The sequence below is a fragment of the Garra rufa genome, chromosome 24, assembly GCF_049309525.1.
Source record: "Garra rufa chromosome 24, GarRuf1.0, whole genome shotgun sequence".
Taxonomy (NCBI): Eukaryota; Metazoa; Chordata; class Actinopteri; order Cypriniformes; family Cyprinidae; genus Garra; species Garra rufa.
The window spans coordinates 10653975-10675213 of NC_133384.1; the positions used below are offsets into that span (position 1 = coordinate 10653975).

At 32.8% G+C, this 21239-nt stretch overlaps 1 protein-coding gene across 1 annotated transcript in view; it reads right to left on the minus strand.

The window, feature by feature from the left end:
• tgfbr1b (transforming growth factor, beta receptor 1 b) overlaps positions 1-21239 on the minus strand; it is a 79067-nt gene that overhangs the window by 25290 nt on the left and 32538 nt on the right. Inside the window, exons 3-5 of the mRNA XM_073830351.1 lie at positions 16881-17117; positions 6142-6372; positions 4401-4568 (exon numbers count right to left, since the gene is read on the minus strand). Coding sequence (XP_073686452.1) covers positions 4401-4568; positions 6142-6372; positions 16881-17117 — 636 coding nt within the window. The remainder of the gene's footprint in view (positions 1-4400; positions 4569-6141; positions 6373-16880; positions 17118-21239) is intronic.

Below are 21239 nucleotides of genomic sequence, written 5' to 3' on the forward strand. Positions count from 1 at the left end.
AGCAGCGGGAAACGTCCAACAGCTTACAGTACAGTGAGACGCGCTCATGTCACGACCGTATAATAATGCATAATGCATGTAAACGCACACACAGCAGCCTGGTGTTCCCATGGGGAGTGTTTCACAGCGGCTCCATCAGCTGCATAAGCGCTTTCATTACTCCATGCTGCCTCAGCACCAACCTGACACACACACAGTCACCTGACAGGACACCAGACACACCTGCACCATCATCTGACACACAGCGGCTGCTGAGGTTTTTAGATTACTTACAATCAAAATATCACGTTTGATCGCATTAAACTGATCGAAAGTGACAGTAAAAACATTTATAATGTCAAAAAAGATTTCTATTTTAAATAAATGCTGTTCTTTTGAACTTTCTATTCATCTGTCAATCCCGAAAAATAAATGCATGACAGTTTCCACAAAAATATTGAGCAGCACAAGTGTTTTCAACACTGATAATAATCAAATCAGCATATTAGAATGATTTCTGGAGGATCATGTGACACTGAAGACTGCAGTAATGATGCTGAAAATTCAGCTGCGCATCACAGAAATAAATTACAGTTTAACAGATATTCACACAGAAAACACTTTTTTTTAATTATAATAATATTTCACATTTTTACATTATTTTTAGTCAAATAAATGCAGCTCTATTGTGCAGAAAAGACTTTTTTTAAAAACATTTACAAATTTTACCAACCCCAAACCTTTTTTAGCAGTAGTGTAATCATATTTTAGTAAGTTTTTCAATTCATAATTATATTTAAATTTCAATATAGTGCTGTTGGTTTAAACTTGCCTTCATTTCGGTGCATTTTGGATATTTCTTTATTCAATAATGATGCATTAAATTGATCAAAAGTGCCAGTAAAGACATTTGCAATGTCACAAAAGATTTCCATTTCAAATAAATGCTGTTCTTTTGAGCTTTCTTATAATCTGTGAATCTCAAAAAATTGAATGCATGACAGTTTCCACAAAAATACTGTACAGCACAAGTGTTTTCAACACGGATGATAAGCAAATCAGTATATTAGAAGGATTTCTGGAGGATCATGTGACACTGAAGACTGAAATAATGATGCTGAAAATTCAGCTGTGCATCACAGAAATAAATTACAGTTTAACAGATATTCACACAGAAAACACTTTTTTTAAACTTATAATAATATTTCACATTTTTACATTATTTTTAGTCAAATGAATGCAGCTCTATTGTGCAGAAAAGACTTTTTTAAAAACATTTACAAATTTAACCAACCCCAAACATTTTTAGCAGTAGTGTATTTTAACTAAAATCATATTTTAGTAAGTTTTTCAATACATAATTACATTTAAAATGATTGAATATAGTGCTGTTGGTTTAAATTGCCTTCATTCTGGTACATTTTGATATTTCTTAATTCAATAATGATGCATTAAATTGATCAAAAGTGCTCGTAAAGACATTTATAATGTCGCAAAAGACTTCGGTTTCAAATAAATACTTCTCTTTTGAACTTTCTATTTATCTGTGAATCACAAAAAATAAAGTGCATGACAGTTTCCATTAAAATATTGTGCAGCACATTTGTTTTCAACACTGATAATAAGCAAATCAGCATATTAGAATGATTTCTGAAGGATCATGTGACACTGAAGACACTAAAAATTCAGCTTTGATCCCAGAAATAAATTACATTTGAACACGCATTAACACAGAAAGCAGCAGTTTGAAATTGTAAAAACATTTCATAATTTTTACAGTTTTTTTGTTCAATTAAATGCAGCTTTGCTGAGCAGAAGAGACGTCTTTCAGAAACATTAAATATTCCTACGGACCCCAAACTTGATTTTTTTCACAAGTTAACTTTATGATTTTGATATTAATAATCTTTGCAGCACAAATAGTGACTACATTCAGAAATGTACTGCGCATAATGAATGTTTCAAAATAAGCATAATAATCACACACCACTATAATGCATTACTTCAGTTGTTCAGTCAACAAATGAAAGCTTTATTATAGCTTGGATACTACAAGAGAGCGTGCTGAATTGATCTTCAGAGCTTGATTGTAACATTCTCACGGTGTAATGAGGCATTGCATCTCAATTATAGCAATGGAATAAAGCTGCCGTAGCAGTAAATGAAGCTCACTTTAACAACAAACAACAAGCTGATGAGAATTACTCACAAAACCCCATCAACGTCAAGCAATAATGCTCCGGTTTTGGACTTCAAGAGGCAAACAGTGACTCAAAGTAGTATTTTTATGCATCTTTTAAATGAATAAACACTTTCATCGGTGGCTGAATAAGCTGAAGGCAAAAACAGCACAGTCTGTGTGAAGATGAATCAACGGCTCTCTGTAAATGAGCAACCGAACGAACATCTGCTACGACTCGCGTGGAGAAAACATCCCACACAGACGCCGGCTGAGGCCCGCGGGGAGCCCTCCGTCAGCCAACAGCGGCCCGCTCGCGCCCTGCTCATCAGATTCGGCTTTACTTTCTCCAGCAGCATCCTCAGAGTTTCTGTTAGGATTCAGCGCAGCTGCTGATCTCCAGCACACCTTGATACTACATTATTACCATACTCATATAGAAGTCTCTTCTGCTCACAAAGGCTTTATTTATTTGATTAAAAATGCAGTAAATACAGTAAAAATTTTGAAATATTATTATAATTTAAAACACTGTTTTCTAAGTGATTATCTATTCAACTCTAATTTATTTCTGTGATCAAAGCTGTATTTTCAGCATCATTACTGCAGTCTTCAGTGTCACATGATCCTCCAGAAATCATTATAGCTCAATATCAGTCTAATATACTGATTTACTGCTCAACAAACATTTATCATTATTAGCAATGTTGAAAACAGCTGAATATTTTTGTGGAAACCATCTTACATTTTATATAAAAATATATAACTTACTCCGAACTTTTGAACAGTAGTGTACTTTATAATCTGAGGTACTTTTAAGAAAATTTGACATACAGGTTAATATACAGAGAAATATCCAATATGATGAAAAGTCAAGATTAAAAGATGTAATGCATTTTTAAAAACTTAATCCCTGTATATGTTGATTTAATATGTTTTAAAAAACTTTTTAACTTGAAGTATTTAAGTCTCTTCTGCTCACAAAGGCTTTATTTACTTGACTAAAAATGCAGTAAATACAGTAAAAATTGTGAAATATTATTAGAAATGAAAAAGCTGTTTTCTAAGTGAATACATATTCAACTGTAATTTATTTCTGTGATGCGCAGATGAATTTTCAGCATCATTACTCGCCTTCAGAGTCACATGATCCTTCAGAAATCATTCTAATATACTGATTTGCTGCTCGAGAAACATTCATCATTATTATCAATGTTGAAAACTGCTGAAATATTTTGAAAACAATTGCATACGGGTCAATATACAGAGAAATATCTGATATGATGAACAAGTAAAATCTAGATGTAATTCTTTACAAACTTAACCCTTGTATATGTTGATTTAATACGTTTTGAAAAACGATTTAAAAGACTTCAAGGTAAAAAGCATTTTTAATTGTATATATATTTATATCTTTTTAAATTTGAGGATTGAGGTTTGAATTAAACTTGCCATGTCATAAAAGGTAGAATTATTTGGTATTTTTAGAATTTGAAATACTTTGATATACAGTCATTGGGTCAATATAAAAAATATATATATTACATTTAAGGCGAGACACTGCAGGTGAATAGAGTAAAAAATAATAACTATTATTTATGACCTTGCTTACCCAGTTGATTGATTACACTGATAACGGCAAACTTTTTTGCATTACAAGTTTTCTAAAATGTTAGAATTATATATGCAAATGATCCAATATTTAATGAAATATGCACTAATTTGCAAACATCTCTAGTACAAAAATCGAAATGCTGGAGTTTCAAAATTCTTGTTTAATTTTTTTGACATAGTCAAATGTTTTTACAGAGAGGATTTTTGGCACCTAATTTCATCAGAAAAAAAAATGTATAAAATCAAGCAAATTCTATATGAACAAATCCCTCTGTAAAAACCTTCAGGATATAGCCAGGAATACAAATGTAAAGTTTGGTGTGTGTGAAAACATTTAAAAATCTGTATTGTGATTGAAATCTGTTGACACAAATAGATAAAGTGCTATAAAAGAAAGACTTAACAGTGTCTTTTGGGTGTTTTCTTTCCACTAGTCTGAAAAAACACTTTATGAAACACCAAAAAGCTAAAATGTCAAATTTGACAGGTGCATGAACAGCGTTTTCTGTTTATGTTTATATTAAATGAGCAGATTCAGACAAATACGAGTACTTTCTGGTAGCTTTTTAGTGTCTGAAAGATGGATTTCCCAGATGTATGTTAGTGTGTCAGCTGAACAAACACGTACCTTGAGTTCCCACGATCTCCATGTGCAGGTGAGCCAGACCGCTGGCGGTGGACAGAGACAGCTTGATCATGCCCTCCACCGTCACCGTGTAGCGGTTCAGATAGTCGAACAGAGAGCCGTGCTCGTGGTAGTCCGACACCAGCCACAGCTGCGTCCACGTGCCGTTATCTGACAGCAAACACAACACTGATCATCACACACACTCACTATCACTCACTCTCTCTCAATTTACTCTGTCAGCTGGGAAATGGATATGTTTTATGGCCATTTACTTATTCATTTGGATTTGATTCTGATTTAGTTCACTTTCTTGGTCATTATCAATGCTGGGGGTAACATTACAAGTAAGTTACGTAATAACACGATTTTTCCAAGTTACTAGTAAAGTAACACATTACTTTTTAATTGACGAGAAAATATCGGAGTTACTTTTTCAAATTCTAATTCCTCCATAATAAGAAGCACAAATTACTCAAGATAATCGAACATTTGTTTTCTTTTTTTTTTATTGCTGAAGAGTTGACATTTGTTCTTCTCTACTGTACAGACGTCAATTTACTTTACTCTAAACCTGAGGCTTTTACATTTGACAAAAATAACACTTTTTATATTAAAAACAAACAAGCAAACCCTGCCCAGATTTAAAAAGTAACACAAAAGCAACGTAACGCATTACTTTCCATAAAAAGTAACTAAGTAATAGTTACACTAACAAAATAGGGCCTTATGAAATTTGTTTTATTTTTTCCAAATTGATTAAAATTTTTCTGGATTCTTAATTGTCTAACTGCTATTTTAATGATTACTTAAAAAAAATATTAATTAAAAAGCATGTCTAATTCATTTAAATCATGAAACGTACACGATTTGACAGCAATGTCTTAAAAGCTTAACAAAAATATATATTTTAAGGTCCTTTAAAAAATTTTATTAGTTTCATTTTGATCAATTTTGATTACTTTTCTGCATTCCATTTTAATAGTTTTATAGAATTGCAATAATCAAAAGCACATCTAATTAATTTATAAAGGTTAATAAGATTTTATAAAGAATAATTTACTATTTATTTCCTTTTTTTCCAGAAGTACTCTCTTGTGTATTTACAATTTTCTTGCAAATAAATTCTGGTAAATAATCTTACTGGTATTTTTATTAGTCGAAGTAGTACTATCATTACACTAAGCAATATTTCTGTCAAGTAAAACTGAACTTTTATTGGACAGCTTGCTGTCTTTTTCTGTTTGTATATGATATGACAATGATTTTTCTCAAAAATAATATTAAAATGCGGTTCTAGATAGTATTCATGCACAGAATATTATCATTCATTCATTATCATTATTCAATCATTCAATCATTATTATCATATTTAAATAGGCAAAATACATGATATTCTGTGTTATACAGTAAATTCAGTTTTTATGATTGATTCTCTGATTCCATCCATGTTTTCCGCTTTGCTTTAATCATAGGACCAGAAATAAACAGTGCTGATATGGCTCTTATCAAGATGACTTCTACCAGTTCTACAAAAATGCAGAATCCTACCTTTTTTAAATCAGGCTCAATCAAGCAATACCTTTTTAGTAGTGGTATATCATGCAACACTAAAGTAGATCTAAATATATATCTGTGCATGTATGCATACCCTGCTGCTTAAGCTTTACCCGTGTGCAACACCGAAAATGACTGGATTCAGCTTTAATAGAGCTGATATATTGCGCAAAGCAGCGGCGCTGACCTTTGTTGTCTGCGGCGATGAAGCCGAGGATGTTCTCGTGCCGGAGCATGACGGTCTGGTAGATCTCAGCCTCCCGAAACCAAGAGCGCTCCTCTCTGGAGGAGAAGATCTTGACGGCCACCTCCTCTCCTCTCCACTTGCCCCTCCACACCTCCCCGAAGCGGCCCTTCCCGATGCTCTCCTGCAGGATGATGGTCCTGGCGATGGTCCGCTGCACCAGCAGAGGAAGACCTGAACCACAGACAAGAGAAAGGAGTTACACAACGGCCTGACAGCTTTTGTTTAGAAATTAAACTGTGATTACAGTGGAAATAAGTCAACTTTGGTTCCACACAGTTTGCGCTAAAGACATCATTGATATCAAAAGCATAGTGTGTGATTACTTTGCTAAGCAGGTTGGTTTATTTTTAATTGGTGAAAAAAAAAAAAAAGGTTAAAACCTCTTCTGCTCAGCAAGGCTGAATTTATTTGATCAAAAATTCAGTTAAAACACTGAAATATTATTACAGTTTAAAATATCCGTGTTTTGTATGAAAGCCCATTTCCACCACTGGATAAAAAAAATAAAAAGGTAATTGCAACTTTTTATCTATCAATTCTGACTGCTCTTCTCAGAATTGCATCACATAAACTCACAGTTTTGACTTTTTTCTCAGAATTGTGTCATATAAACTCACAGTTGCAAGTTAGAAAGTCTTTTGTGGGATATAATCTTAGAACTGGGAGAAATAAAGTCAAAATTGTGAAATATAAGTTCGAAATTCAGAATTTTTTTCTCGCAATTGCGAGTTATAACGTCCAGTACTGAGGAGTAAAATAAATACTGATATGTTCATGGAATTTGCAAGTTTATTTGCACGAAATTTGCCTTTATCTCACAATTCTAACTTTTTTCTCGCAATTGCGAGTTTATATAATGGAAGACTCACTTCATATCTCACAAATCTGACTTTATAACTCACAATTATGAGAAAACAAGTCAGAACTGTAAGATAAAAGGTCACAATAACCTTTTTTAATCTTTTTATTCAGCTTTCGGCTCAAGTTTTGAGTCTGTTAGAATATTTAATGTTTCTGAAAGAAGTCTCTTCTGCTCGTCAAGTCTGCATTTATTTGATCAAAAATACTGTAAAAATGCTGAAATATTATTATGATTTCAAACAGCTGTTTTCTATGTGAATATCTATCTATCTGTTATTTATTTCTGTGATGCGCAGCTGCATTTTCAGCATCATTACTGCAGTCTTCAGTGTCACATGATCCTTCAGAAATCATTCTAATATCCTGATTTGCTTCTCAACAAACATTTCTGATTATTACTAGCGTTGAAAACAGTTGTGCTGCACAATCTTTTGTGGAAACTGTTACACATTTTATTTTTCAGGATTCAAAGATGATAAAAAGTTCAAATGTTTTTTGTAACATTATAAATGACTTTACTAGCACTTTTGATCAATTTAATGTGTCCTTGATGAAGGAAAGTATCCAACAAAAAAATCTTACTGACCTCAAACGTTTGAACAGTAATAGATTATTTTATAAAAAGCTGAAACATAATGCCAGTTCTAACGGCTGAATCTACAGCTCGGTGGGAAAATGGTTTGAAGTATGTTACAAGCTTAGATCAGATGTCATGGGAGGAAATCAAATGAATTAATGTTGAAGAATGATTTCATTCCCAGCACTGAATGATGAGAAGAGCTCTCAGAAGAGCAGGATATTTCCCATCGGGAGACTCATCATATCCGTACAGCAAACTCAGACGGCTCTGAGAGGCAATCTCACATCAGAACGAGTGGATCTCAATCCACCATCATGAGCTGATCGACTCCTCGGTGTCCTGATGTTCAGTGGATAACTCGACTCATGTGTGCGATAGAACGGCTTACAACAACAATCAAGCGGAGTGAAACACAGCCCAGGTCAAGACTAACACATCACACACGATTACTGAGAGCTGCATGTCAATCAGAGATCATTTGGTACAGTAAAACAATCACAGACACAGGTAAGATAAATCTGGTGTGTGAGTGTGTGGAGTAATAAATCAAGAGCGGTTAACCTCTATGTCCACAGCTTTATGTTCTCTAGTAACATTACACAGGGTATCTGCAGGATTTTAAAGCTCAAATTTAAGAATATTTAAAATTAATACCATAACAGGGCAGGGCAATATCTATGGTAGCATATTAAACTGTAAAATGACTGTAAAAGGCATGATTTACAGTTCAGATATAGGCTTTTACAAAAACATTTTTTTTTTATTAAATTATGTCAAAAATATTATTTACATTAATTAAAAAAATGATCAATCAATTATTATATTTTTAAATAACATATACATATATTTTGTTATTTGGTCTCGTTTAGATTTCTATAATGCATTATCTTCTTAACAATTCCCCAGTTCACAAAACAAAACAAAAACAGCAGACAGCCTTATTGGACATGCAAAGTCATTCTCTGCCAGCAGGTGGCGCTTATGGAACGGCAGAAAGGGTGTGTTTTTTGGGTAACTGCAATAATTCATCATAAGATTTTCTTGTACCATTTAAGCCTTTTTATGGCCTTAAATTTGAATTTTTAATGACTCGCGGAAACGCTGTTACAGTGAGTCATTTTACACTAAAGCCCTTCAGGGACCCGACGCTCCAGAGACACATCAGAAACAGACACACAGTCATTAGGAGCCAAACGCAGGGTGTTTTCTGTGTGAGAATGATGGGAAGCCTTGGAGACAGCGGATAGGTCAGCGAGAGCCAATCAGAGTGCAGCTCACAGCAGACACACCAATGGAAGCTCATGAATACAGCAGTTAAATCAATAGAGACAGAGCACATTTAAGCCCAAAATGAGGGGAAAACAATCCAGCGCTCTCCATTGACTTTGTATTGCGGGAAGCTGCCTCCTTGTCATTTCTGCTTAAGTACAAAAAGCAGAACAAGGTCTAAAAGCTGCTATGTGACAAGGTGTACATTCAAAAAGCTAAAAAACACACAACTACATTTTTATAAGCCGTCGACCTAAAAACGAGTGTTTAAGGACACAAATAGTTGTAGATGTCAGGGGTTTTCACATTGGGCCATTCAGATGGATGATTTCTGCAACAGAAGGAAGGTAAGGAAAAGGGGCACTGACATAGACCAATAAAGTTAGTTTCTCAATATATCTCCTCCTTTCAGGGTGGTGAAATAATCCATTGACATGTTTAAATAATGAATGTTCACGGTCGCCGTTAAGTTTCCCTCCAGCGGGCGTAGTTTTCAGAGTAATATGACACATTAAGCTCTATTTTTGTGTCTTTAAATGCTTGTTTTTTTAGGTCGACAGCTTATAAAAATGTAATTGTGTGTTTTTTAGCTTGCTGACTGTTCACTTTGTCACATAGCAGCTTGTAGACATTGTTCTGTTTTTTTGTTATAAGTCAGAAATGACAAGGAGACAGCTTCCCGCAATACAAAGTCAATGAAGAGCGTTGGATTGTTTTCCTCCGGTGGACGTGGCTTTCAGATTCAGTCTCTATCGGACAAAATGCTGATTAACTCTTTATAGCCACTAATATATAGACTAACCTGTCTGCGTTATAAGTCACATCCAAGTTTTATTTAACTTTATATGAAATGACAACATAACCGTGGTAAAGCCTGTAAAGACTGTAACTTTCACAATACATTTGCACTGGAGTACATGATGTGTTTGCAAGCTGTCTTGACTCAGAAGAACTTCATTTTGTTGACAGAAACGGTTATTTTAGTCTATTTGCGTCTGTAGATTTCAATTCCAATCCATATCTATAAGGAGTTTGTTCTCTTACATACAACAAACTTTAGTTTTATTCCTCTCTATATTCTGAAGGTTTGATCATATATTATTCACACTGGTTTATATAACATTTTACCTAAAAAACAAGGTGAAAATGTGTTTGTTTTTAGTCTGCTGGCAGTGTTTTTTATGTATTTATGGAGGGATAAAAAAAAAAAAAAAGAAGAAATCCAAAATCCTCTCTGGGAAAATGTTTAGTATGTCTACAAAATTAATTATGAATATGACTTTATCCAGGGTTATTATTGTAAAATGATAACTAAAATCTAATATATATATATATATATATATATATATATATATATATATATATATATATATATACACACATACACAAACACACACAGTTTGGGATCAGTAACACTTGTAATGTTTTTAAAGAAGTCTCTTTTTTTTTTTTTCATCAAGACTGCATTTATTTGGGGAAGAAAAAAGAAATAATACTGTAAAATTTTATTACAATATAATTTTTTTATTTTTATTTTTATTTTAATATACTTTAAAATATAATTTCTGTGATGCAAAGCTGAATTTTTCAGAATCACATGATCCTTCAGAAATCATTCTAATATACTGATTTATCATTAGAATTATCAATGTTGAAAACAGTTGTGCTGCCAAATATTTTTTTGGAACCTGTGAAACTTTTTCCAGGATTATTTGATGAATGAAAAGTTTAAAAGTACAGTATTTATTCAAAATATAATAATTTCCTAACAATGCAAATCTTTTCATCAATTTTCACTTTTCATCAATTTAGCACATCCTTGTTGAGTAAAAGTATTAATATCTTTCAAAAAAAGACATTGTACATTGTTAGAAAACATTTATATTATCAATAAATACTGTTCTTTTTAACTTTTTATTGATCAAAGGATCCTGAAAAAAGTATCACAGGTTCCAAACAAATATTAAGCAGCACAACTGTTTCCAACACTGATAATAAATCAGCATATTAGAATGATGTAATGATGCTGAAAAATTCAGCTTTGATCACAAAAAATAAATTAGATTTTTAAATGTATATTAGAATAGAAGAACGTTGTTTTACATCTTAATAATTTTTTCACAATATAATTTTTCCCCTATATTTTTGATCAAATAAACGCAGCCTTAATGAGCATAAGACATGTACTGTTCACAAACTTTTGAGCAGTAGTCTATATATATCAGCTAGTTACCAAATATTGATTTAGATATAAAATATCTAACAAATATGAATAATGAACAGAATAACAAATAACAGTAGATAACAAAAATGAAATAACCACATACAGACCTACACTGTAAAAAAAAAAAAAAAATCTGTTGAGTAAACTTACAATAATTTGTCACTTAGTACATCTTAACATTTTAAGTTGACTAAACTTTTTTTTTGAGTTGACTGAACTTAAAATAATAATTGTATATATATTACAAATTATTTTAAGTTGATTCAACACATAAAACACAACTAAATTACTATGTACTGTGATTAATGGCCTAAGGAAGTACTGTGACCATTTTTACAAATCAAATTAAAAAGTGAAAACCTGTGATTTCTAGACCAGGAATAGTCATGTAAATGAATGAAATCTTACAAATCTGTGGCTATTTTCTAAAGAACATAATTTTTTTTAATTATGTCAAGCTTTAAAAAATTTTTTGGGGTAGAAAAATATTTGTAAAAATCTCAAACTAAGTCACAAAAAAATGAAGAGTCACACAATTGTAGGATTGTGGACATACAGAAGTCTGAGAGTCTGTACTATCATATCTAACATTCACATCCTCCAAACGCTCTGGAAATAATGAAAACATGGGAGCGGAGGGAGAATGTGTGGGCCCAACATCATCTGACCTTCTCACTTATATATATATATATATATATATATGCTTCCAACCACTGATTCAATTTGCTCAAGACAGAGACACAAGGTCAAGCAGAGAGACAGAACGACAGAGACAGACATGAGACCAAACCAGCAGAGAGATGCGATCCGTGACTCACTCCTGCAGACGAACACATCTAGAAGACACCAGACAGACAAAACGCATCAAGAAACAGCAGAACCAGGAGGAAATAGGCTCTCTAATGGAAAAGAAAAAGCCTCCTTCAAATGCGAAGCGTGTCATTTATGTGACGCTTCAGAGGTTAAAGCTCCGCCGTTTCTGAAGGGCCCTGCAACGGTAATCTTTTCCCCTAAATGTCACGTCAAGTTAAACTAGTCCAGCTTTTAAAGTCTGCAAAAGCCTCTGAAGAAACGTGTTCAATCAGGGTCAAACGCATCGGAAACCTGACAATCTCACAAATGTATTGATTATGAACATTTGAACAGGATAATGCATTACAAGCAAAGCAAGTTACGTAATAATATTACTTTTTTCAAGTAACTAGTAACGCATTACTTCTTAATTGACAAAAGAATATCTGAGTTATTTTCTCAAATAAGTAACGCCAGTTACTTTTCTCCATTTATTGAAATTGAGAGTAAGATGTTCCTTTAGTTCTAGAATAAATGTGAACATGCATTAATTCATCTCACTCACTAAAAAACAGATCCAGTGTTCCTCAAAATGAATAAAAACAGTCAAATTCAACGCAAACCTGCAATAATTAAATATGTGAAATAATACAAATATACTTTATGCATTTAATCCCATTTTATTAACCGATGTCTTTGCTGCCAACCTTCGATGATCCAATTCTTCCATACTAATAAGCAGAAATTACTCCTTTTTTATCACTGAAGAGTTGAGATTTGTTCTTCTGTGGTCTACTGTACAGACGTCAATCTACTTTTCTCTAAACCTGAGGCTTTTGCTGTGAAAAGGCTTTTACATTTGACAAAAATACAACTTTTTATATTAAAAACAAACAATCAAGCCCAGCTCAGATTTAAAAAGTAACGCTAAAGTAACGTAACGCATTACTTTCCATAAAAAGTAACTAAGTAACATAATTAGTTACTTTATTATGGAGTATCTCAATATTGTAACGCATTACTTTTAAAAGTAACTTTCCCCAACACTGATCATAAGAGGGATTTGATAATGAATCAAAAATAATATTAAAATAAAGTTCACCTTTTCGATTGTAAATATATAAGTAATCTTTCATCTCTGCCAGTGAAATGTCTTGCCAATTTATTAAAAAGGCTTGTTTACCCCTAAATAAAAATTCTGCCATCTACGACTCTTCTGACGTCGTTCCACACCTGTGACTTTCTTTCATCTCTGGAACACAAATCAAGATATTTTCATGAAACCTGGAAGATTTCTATTTCTCCACTCAAAGATTTTTAAAATTCAGCATCAGTTCTCAAATGTCAAACAAACACATTTGTGAAACTAATAAGTAAATAAGCTTTCCCTTGATGTATGGTTTGTTAGGATCGGACAATATATGGCCGAGATACAACTATTTGAAAATCTGGAATCTGAGGATGCAAAAAAATCTAAATATTGAGAAAATCGCCTTTAAAGTTCTTTGCAATGCATATTACTAATCAAGAATTAAGTTTAGCATATTATTTATATATACAAATAATATAATATAATATATATTTACAGTAATTTACAAAATATCTTCATAGAACATGATACTTAATATCCTAATGATTTTTGCATAAAATTGATCATTTTGATCCATACAATGTATTTTTGGCTATTGCTACAAATATACCTGTCCTACTTAAGACTGGTTTAGTGCTCCAGGGTCACCTTTAACACAAAGTACACTAATATAAATGTACTTTTTCAGTTTTTTTTGTTTGTTTAATGATCAAAATATAATACAAACAAAACTTTGATGTACAAAGTAAATAACTGCATGCATTCTTGTTTCTATCAGAACTGCGTCACGTTTCGCAGGTAACATGCAGAAACACGTCATTCACAGGTCGACTTCAAAGCGTGTAAACACTGTGATTCAACCACAGCTCTGTTTGTTCGGCACAATGTCTCTGCACTGCTAGAGGCGCAAAACCACCTTTAAAAAAGAGAAACAACTTAAAACTGGAAGGCTGATATTCAGAGATTTCTAATGTTGGCCATGTTTAAAGGAGAAGTTCACTTCTAGAACAAAAATTAACAGATAATTTATCATCCAAGATGTTCATGTCTTTCTTTCTTCAGTCATAAAACATAGAACATTTCAGGAATGTTCTCCATATAGTGGACTTCTATGGTGCCCTGAGTTTGAACTTCCAAAATGCAGTTTAAATGCAGCTTCAAAGGACTCTAAACGATCCCAGCCGAGGAAGAAGAGTCTTATCTAGCGAAACGATTGGTTATCTTCTAAAAACGTTTACAATTTATATACTTGTTACCCTCAAATGTTCATCTGGTCTAGCTCTGTGATGCACATGTGAACTCTGTGTACTCCAGTTCAAGACAGTTAGGGTATATAGAAAAACATCTCATTTTCTTCTTCAACTTCAAAATCGTCCTACATTACTGTTTTCTCTTTTTTTCTCTTTCATTTTTTTTTTTGAAAAGGGCATTTGATCTTCTTTGCATGTTTAATTTGTAAACACTGGGTCGGTACTTCTGCAGCGATGTAGGAGGATTTTAAAGTTGGAGGAGAAAATAAGATGTTTTTGGACATACCCTAACCCTGTCTTGAACCAGAATACACAGTTCACACAGAGCTAGACAAGATGAGCGTTTGAGGTTAAAAAGTATAAAAATGTTGAGTTTTTTTTGGCTAGATAAGACTCTTCTTCCTCGGCTGGAAGACTCAGGGCACCATAGAAGTCCACTATATGGAGAACATTCTTGAAATGTTTTCCTCAAAAAACTATTTATTTACGACTGAAGAAAGAAAGACATGAACATCTTGGATGACAAGGGGGTAAATTATCTGTACATTTTAGTTCTGGAAGTGAACTCATCCTTCATCAGACACAAGACACACTCAAGATATCTGGAGTGTGTGACCTTCACGTCTTTGTTTGGCTCTGGCTTTAGTTCACATGCGTCTGATTCGGACTTTAGGACTGATGTTAGTGCAGATCAGCTAGTTCTGTCACACACAGCTTAAAGTCAGCTTTTGATGTAATTTAATGAATCTTAGTTGATATGAACTGCTGATGAACTGCTGTTTTATTAACTAAAGGTTTTCTAAATGCAGTAACAAGCATACTGTTCACTGTAAGTTAATACGTTAAATATAGTTAACAAACGGAACCTTTATTGTAAAGTGTTGCCAAAAAGCAAAACTATTAAACTTTTAAACTATTAATCTTCTATTGGGCAATATCAGCTTTAACAGTGACTTTTATATTTTCAGTAAGCCTCACTGCTGTTTTTTTTTTTTTGCATGTAAAATCAAACCAAATTTTCGTGCCAAACATTGGTGTTGGTGCACACACACCCTGTATTTGTAACGTCTTGCAGACGTGCCAGTAGGATAAGTGGCACTTTACACCGGCAGCCTGTCGTGCCACGATGCCGAAACACAAACACACACAGACAAAGAGAAGAGCAGACACGCAGACGCAAACACAAACACTCGCATAATAGAGACAAAGACAAACACATCATTATATGAAATGAAAAGCGTGTAAATAAAGCAAGAATAACAGGAATCTCCTGAAACGTTTCTCGTCAATCAGACGCGACTCCGAACCTGAAACACAGATCACGCCAACTATACACCGACTACAAGATGAAAAGTCACATTTACAGCATTCATGTTCAGGTTTATTACAGCTAAATACAACTAAAAAAATATGGGGAAAAAATTAAATGAAATAATACAAACTTAAAACTCATTTTATTTCATCTAGGCAAATTTTTTTGCTTTTATTTATGTAACTTGGTAACAAACTAAAGCTAAAATTAATACAAATTATTTTTTTAAAAATTACAAAAAATAATGTTATTTTTGAAGTTGCAGTAATTTAGTTTTTTGTCATTTTTATTAGTTTTTGTTGTTGTAAAATATTTTTTATTCATTTTAGTTTTAGATTGTTACATTAGCAGTGGCACATCAAGTGCTGAAAAAATGCAGCAAAAACAAAAATAAAATCTTTTTCAAAATATTAAACTAAAAGCTGAAAAGTTGAATAAAATAAAATAAATCTTAGATAAAAAAATAAAACTTAAACACCCTTTTAGTTAACTGACTACATGCAAATCTAAAAGTACTAAAACTAAAATTTTAACTTAAAAGATAAACAGAAATATTTAAAAAAGATAAACATTCACATGATGGACTAAAACTACTCATTTTAAGTAAGAATCTATTAAAATTGAAGAAAAAACTAAATGGAAATGTTTAAGGTGAAAAAACATGACTTAAACTAATTGAAAACCTAAACTAAAAACATTAAAAGCTAACTAGATTAAAAAAAGGTTGTCAAGACAAACTTTAAGTTGGCTTAAGAAAGCGGAACCAGAACGTATAAAAAGTTTTAACTTATAGACGTGAAAATGAAGAATTCAAACTTAAATTTTTATAATTGATGAACAAAAACAAAAACATTTAGTAATGAGATTTTGAAGTACTGTACATTGTCCATGTTAATGCAATGTCTGATTTTAAAATGGCTTTCAAAGGATGAATTTTGCCATTTAAGTCATTTAAGTTTTTGACTGATATATCATTTCTTATGATTTCTAAAGTGTGACAAAGGTCAGAAATCCTGTTATGAAGTCGATTTTTGAAGTGCTCTCTTGTCATAAATGTATCTATTATTTTTCCTACATAATTTGTAACACACAAAAAAAATTTAGGAGACGTAGACCTTTCCAACGATCTCTAGTTTGTCATGATTAGACTAGGATTTATTTGTAAAATGGTGAACTTGGGCATCAGAGGGAGCGGGGACAGTTAAGGGGTTAAAGAGATGAACAGTTTCAATCTGAAATAGTTTAGTATTAAAAGCTGAAAGTTTGACAGATAGATATATAGACGGATGTGTGCGTCGTACCGGAGCCGGAGCCGGAGGTGGTCATGTCGTAGATCAGGTCTTTGAGCGTGGTTCCCACCGTGATGAAGGGGTGGTCCATGGACGGGTCTTCCTCATTAGGCACGCGGTGGTGGATGACGGAGCGGCTGTGGCAGATGTAGAAGACGGTGACCATCAGGAAGCACACCACACACACGGGCCCCGCGATCAGGGCCGCGAACGCTACGGGCCCCAACACCGGCGGCTTCTGCGTCGGCACTGAACCGGAACAAAACACCAGGAACACTTTAGACGCTTGCCTGAAGAGTGCATTACAAAAAACTTCAGCGGTGCACTGAAAATTGATTAAATAATGTTGCTTTTACTACAGGCTTCATGAAGGTAAATGCATGACTTTTAAAGACCTTTTTAAGACCAAATAAACAAACTTTAAGGAATAAACTGAAGGGAACACAATATGTCAATATGCTTTCTGAGTGTAAGTGTCTTACGCTGCAAAAAAATGCTTTTCTTATATTCTTAGTCTTGTTTCCAGCCAAAATATCTAAAAATTCTTAAAATCAAGAAGGATTTTCTAGACGAGTAAAAAATGTCTTGTTTTCAGAAAGAAAAAAAAAATGGTCAGAATTAAGTGTGTTTTTGCTTGAAACAAGCCATAAATCTGCCAATGGGGTAAGAAGCTTGTTTTCTGTTTGAAATTAATATTTTTTTTTTTGAGAATTTTTAGATATTTTGGCTATTTAAGTAAGAAAAGCATTTTTTGCAGTGTATATTTCAGACGAACTACAGTATGAACACCAGATGCACAGAAGGTCAAAAAAGATCAGTATTTTCATATAAACACTATATTTGTCTCAATTCAGCTGACTGTGAAACATATGTGATATTTAGCCGTTAAATTCATCTGTTCACCAGGTATAAATGTCCTTTGCTCCTTTAAGGTGAGACACTGCAGGTGAATAGGGTAAACAAATTAACTAATAGTTATCCATTATCCATAGGATTGATTACATTAATAATTGCAGACATTTTTGGTATTTTTTCTAAAATGATCCATTATTTAATGAAATATGAGCTACTTTGCATACATCTCTAGAACAAAAATCTAAAAACTGGATGAAATCCATTTCATATTTCTTGTTTAATTTGTTTTTGATGTTAGATTCAAATGTTTTTACAGAGGATCTCATTTTGTCACTTCAAAATTAAGAAAAAAATTAAAACAGACAGAAAACAATAAATATTTTTTAATTTTTGGGAAAATAAAATGTCTTATAAAATCAAGCTAATTACTGTATATACACAAACAAATCCCTCAGTAAAAATCTCCAGGATATAGACAGGAATAAAAATGCTCAGTGTGGTGTGTGTAAGTGCTACTGAAGTGGAGATTTATGGCTCAGTGTAGGAGAAAAAAACTCATTTTGAGAAAACAAAATGCTTTTCTTATGATTTTCTTGCCTTGTTTCCAGCCAAAATATCAAAAAAATCTTAAATCAAGGATTTTCTAAATAAAAATTATTTCCTTGCTTTAAGGGAAAAAAAAAAAAGTCAAAATGAAGTGAGTTTTTGCTTAGAACAAGCCAAATAATCTGCCAATGCGGGTAAAAAAAAAAATCTAAATTTTAAACAAAACAAGATTATTTTTCTGACCCCATTGGCAGATTATTTTACTTGTTCCGAGCAAAAACACACTTAATTTTGATGTGTTTTTTTCTGAAAATTTTTACTCGTCCTTCTTGATTTGAGAATTTTTTATATTCTAGCTGGAAACAAGACAAAAAAATCTAAGAAAAGCATTTTTTGCAGTGCAGACAGTTGACTGAGGCCTGCTCTTATCAACAAATGAATACCAATGTTTATTCTAGATGAGAGATCTGCAGATGGAGGAAGTGTGTTCAGAGAGAAGAGTGAACTGCAGTCAATCTAACAAACACGTTCTGTGTCTGAGTCGCTGTGTGTCAATCATTCAGCGGCTCAGGTGACATTTCAACTGAAGACACACAACAGATCTTTCTTATGCAGTTTTTTGACTAAGATCCCAGCGCGTTTGGTTTCACTGAAACACACGAGTCAGTGCTGAGCATTTCCTCTGAAGCCTCATAACCCTATCATTTCATTTTTCAGTTTAGACGATCCCATAGACCAGCGTCTAGACGCATTCCAGGACACGGCGTTCCTGAAAACAGCAAACACGCACAGTCTGAGTCATCTCCAGCGGATTTCCATTACATCCAGCATAAGACAACAATTAGATGAAAACCCAAAAATCTGCGAGCAGAATGAAGGCGGAGGACAGTAAGCAGAGGTTATGAGAGACGGCATCTGCGCTCCTGTGTTTAGAGCAGCGCTTCTTCAGATTACGATCATCCGGAGCACATTTGTGAGTCCTGTGGCTCTGCTTCTTTTCTCCGGGGTTTATGCGAGACGTCAACATCACGGTTTAATAACAGATGCACTGCAGGCTTTCACAGTCCAGCAGGAGAGTCATGTTCAAAGCACATCTGATGACAGCATCTTCAAGCTACTCATTCTAGAAAAAGACAGTCATTGGGGATGTGAACATTAACATGTTAATTCTATACATTTAAAAAACTGATCTGCAGTATGAGTCTGGACACTAAACTCGTTTTTTAGTTGCACACATCTGATGACAAAATGAGCACTACTAGATGAACTAATGCTTGAAAACCTTTAGTCTGAAACACAAGTTTTTAAAGCTGTTTCAGGAACGATACTAATGAATATTAGGAATGTTTGACTAGAATAAAAAAAAAAAAAATTCTGATGGAAATTTACGAATTTAAACGCAATATACAAAAAATGCACAACCTGGCAAAATTTTCAGTCTGACTAATAAATGATAATTATTATTGTTGTTGTTTAGTTTATCTGTTTGTTTTTTTATTTTATTAGAGCACAAAACCAGTCTTAAGTCACTGGGGTATATTTGTAGCAATAGCCAACAATACATCGTGTGGGTCACAATGATAGATTTTTCTTTTATGCCAAAAATCATTAGGATATTAAGTAAAGATCATGTTCCATGAAAGTATTTTGTAAATTTCCTACTGTAAATATATCAAAACTTCATTTTTTATTAGTAATGTGCATTTCAGATAAAATTTACAAATTAAAATGCAATATTTTTTTAAAAATGCACATCATCTGGCTAAATTCTATCAGTCAGACTATAAAATAGTAATTCGTATTATTGTTGTTTTATTTTATCTATTTGTATTATTATGTATTATTATTATTATTCCATAGTTGGGTTTTTATTAAGTAACAACAAAAACTAATAATAATAAAATATTAATAACAGTAGTTATTCATTGTTATTGCTATTATCACTACTAAATAAAAAATGTTACTATTCTTAAGAAGCTCAGGTATATTTGTAGCGATATCCAAACATACATTGTATGGGTCAAAATTATCGATTTTCTTTTATGACAGAAATCTTTAGGATATTAAGATCATGTTCCATAAATATATATAGAGTGGATTATTATTGTAAATATATCAAAACTTTTTTAGTAATATGCATTGCCAAGAATTTCATTTGGACAACTTTAGAGATGATTTTCTCAATATTTAGATTTTTTTGCACCCTCAGATTGTTCAAATCTCAAACCAAATATGATCCTATCCTAACTTAATTTTTAAGCTTTCAGATGATCTATAAATCTCAATTTCAAAAAATGGACCCTTATGACTGGTTTTGTGGTCCAGAGTCACAAAAAAACAACAACATAGAAAAACGAATTAATTTTACTTTACAATACAACAGTAAAATGACAATACTAATACACTGTAAAAAATGACAGTGAATTTAACGGTAAAAAATTGTAAAAATGCTACGGTAAAAACCTGTGAAAAGGTTAACGGTAAGTTCCCCTTCTATATACGGTAAAAAACTGTGTTGGACATTGCATTTAATTTTACGGTAGTATACCGTTTTTGGAAGTGAAAAAGAACATAGAATTTACAGTGAATAACCGTAGACATTCCCAGAATTCCCTGTATTTCATTTTTTTATTTGATGTTTTTTTGTTAAAATAACTTCATCTTAGTTTTTTTTCTTGCCAGTTTTGTACATTAGTGTTGTATGTTATATCTAATATTGTTAAATTAATGTTTTTGCATTATTTCAGTTTTATGTGTGTTACCATGATGGTGTTTAGTGTTTGTGTGAATGACACTGTGCACCTTCTATATACCTTATTATTTAAAACCTCCATACGATGGGCTTTGGTTCATCATGTGATGTTGTCATCATCTCTACCTGCTTTTGGTGGTTATCATTGTATTACAAAGGTACAAAACAGATGTCAGTGCTTCAAAAAGTTGGTACATTAACATTATATGAGTTATGGT